This window comes from Gavialis gangeticus, unplaced genomic scaffold (assembly GCF_001723915.1).
Source record: "Gavialis gangeticus isolate Ggan-Ray unplaced genomic scaffold, GavGan_comp1, whole genome shotgun sequence".
Classification (NCBI taxonomy): Eukaryota; Metazoa; Chordata; order Crocodylia; family Gavialidae; genus Gavialis; species Gavialis gangeticus.
In genome coordinates, this window is record NW_017728992.1 from 107496777 (window position 1) to 107499369 (window position 2593).

Here is a 2593-nt window from a genome sequence, read left to right on the forward strand (position 1 = left end):
CATTCTGCCTGCCCATGAGTCTGGCAGCTCACAGATATTCTACTTCCCTACCACGAGCAGGAACTCCATGGATGGGCAAGGAACCCGTGTGTGCAGGGAGAAGAAAATATCAAAGCAAAGTCTGGCCACATTGATCCGGGAGTAGACTTTTTACCTGGCAAGACGCAAATGACTCCATCACTCCACGTAAACTAAACCTGACTCCCAGCTGGCTAATGCCTTATGCAGTCCTGTTGCACAGGAGAAAAGTGAACAGAGAATGCAACCATTTCACATTTCATGAGCAGAGCCCTTTCTGTACCTCAGTGCTTGACCAGCACTTAATATAAAAGGGACTTGATCCTGATTTTTATTACAATAAAAACCACTCATATATTAAGATGAAAAATAAAGAGTGACAGATACAAAAACTGAAACAAAAACGAAGCCATTATTTTGATTTAGGTCACACCAACTTGCCATCAAATAAACTGTGAGTTAAACCACCATGAAGTTTGTGAAAGCTTTGCCATTGCTTTAATTGGACTAGGGTTTCACCCACACTATTTTTTGTGCAACACTGTATCATATTTTCTCTACATTGTGTCAAAAAAGAAAATGTCAGTTTTACTTGCAACTGGTCATCAAGAACATCAATATGGAAAGGGAATGTAAAAGCAAATATATGAGAAATTCTTTTGCACACATGAAAGCAATGAAAATAGATTCTTGTATAACCAGCAACATAGCTAGACAGGCAGAGGTTGCTTTTATGATTTCATGAAGGGTGTTCTAACAGCCTAATTTCCCCAGGCAAGGTTCATGTTTGTGTGGGTTACTTATTCTCTTAACTCTAATGATCCTAGTTTTACATGCAAACCCCCCATTGACTTGAATGGCAACCCTATGCATAGAACAACTATAGGATTGGATTGTTGACTAAGCAAATAATCAGAATCAGCAGATTTGGAGTCATATGGGCACCTGACAAGCAGCCTGTTTTGTTGTAGGATTGGGTATAAAATCCCAAATCTCATTAGCTTCTAGCTGCTGGCACCAAGGCTAATTAAAAGCAAGAAGAATGGCTTTTCATTCTATGCTTCTCGTTTTCTTAGCTGGACTGGTATTTCTGACTGAAGCTGCCCCACTGGTAAGTGTTTTTGCATTTAGGGGGTAGAATTTGAAGGACTGTAAAATATAATAAAAGTAAGTATAAATTGATGCACAGACATTATATATTTTGTTATATGAATATTATATTACTAAACTAAAACTCAAAACAAATTCCTTCACCCATAACAATGCTACAATGCTTTTTGCTACTGTCATTTTCTCATGTAATTTCTTTACAATCTTTATTTAAAATGATGAAGTCCCTTTTAGATTATCCAAAGTCATCTGTTTAAGGCAAGGGGATGGGATCTAGGTGATTGTTGCCCATTTTGGTATTGTCTTTAGACAAGTCACTTAATTTTGACTCAGTTTCCATATCTGTCTAATGGGGATAATTTTTACTTGCCTCTCCAGGACACCATACAGCTTAATTCTGTGCTACTTATAAAGCATGTGCTCCTCAGATAGGACAATTTATTAAAGTATTACTGATAATTAATCACAGAATAACAAATCTGGAGAAGCCAATATTTTCCCAGAATGTTAATTAGCATAACATTTTCCAGAACTATATATCATCTTAAGCACATTTGTGTATTTATTATGCAAAGCTTCCATGAAGTGGCAGAATGCACCTATTCTTAGGTTATCCAGGTACAAGAAACACCTATTCATGAACTCCATGGAGCATAAAATATAATTAGGCTTAGAATATGCCCTGCTATGGATGCTATTTTGCAGTAAGAACTCTTTTGCTCTTTGGAGGAGGAATTTTAGTAGATGTGGTGAAAAACCCCAACATGTTTACTGCATTAGACATATTTTTTCTGCTTTCCAAGGTTTCCCATGGTTCTATTGATTCCAAGTGCCCACTTATGGTGAAGGTTCTGGATGCGGTTAGAGGAAGTCCAGCTGCCAATGTAGCAATTAAAGTGTTTAAAAAGACTTCAGATGGAGACTGGCAAGAATTTGCTGCTGGGTAAGTGATGATGTACCCTGAAACAGTTTTCAGTGTCTTAAAGAATAGGATGGGATACAAAGAGAAGAAAGACTCTGTTTGAAGAGCAACTTCTTTTTGGCATTAATACAAAGATTATCATAATTTCATTAATCCCCTTTCTACCATTATTATTTAGCATATTGGGCCTAATCCAAAGTACACTGAATAAGTGGGATCAGGCCTATGTTGGAGACAGTTCGCATCACTGAGATTTTCATTTTACTTTAGTAGGGGAATATTTAATATTGTTCTTCTTGATTCCACAACTTATTGCTCTACCTGTGTTTAAAACAGTAGCAACCTGTTTGCCAGTATTTATATATACTCCAGATGAACCATATTAATATACAGAGGGACCACAGCTTTATTGTAAAGGAAAAGCAAGGGAAATGCCCTCTTGTAAATTTTGTTACCAGGCCCTAAACATCCTGACACTCAGTGTACCTGCCATCTTCACCACTGCTGTCACTTAGAAAAGGGTCAGGCAGGAGCAACTCCTTA

At 37.4% G+C, this 2593-nt stretch overlaps 1 protein-coding gene across 1 annotated transcript in view; it reads left to right on the forward strand.

Moving 5' to 3' along the window:
• The first annotated feature begins 889 nt into the window (after nt 1-889).
• Nucleotides 890-2593, forward strand: part of TTR (transthyretin) — a 12132-nt gene continuing 10428 nt past the window's right edge. The window contains exons 1-2 of the mRNA XM_019526635.1: nt 890-1129; nt 1932-2071. Of these exons, the coding sequence (XP_019382180.1) occupies nt 1061-1129; nt 1932-2071 (209 nt within the window). The 5' untranslated portion in view covers nt 890-1060. The remainder of the gene's footprint in view (nt 1130-1931; nt 2072-2593) is intronic.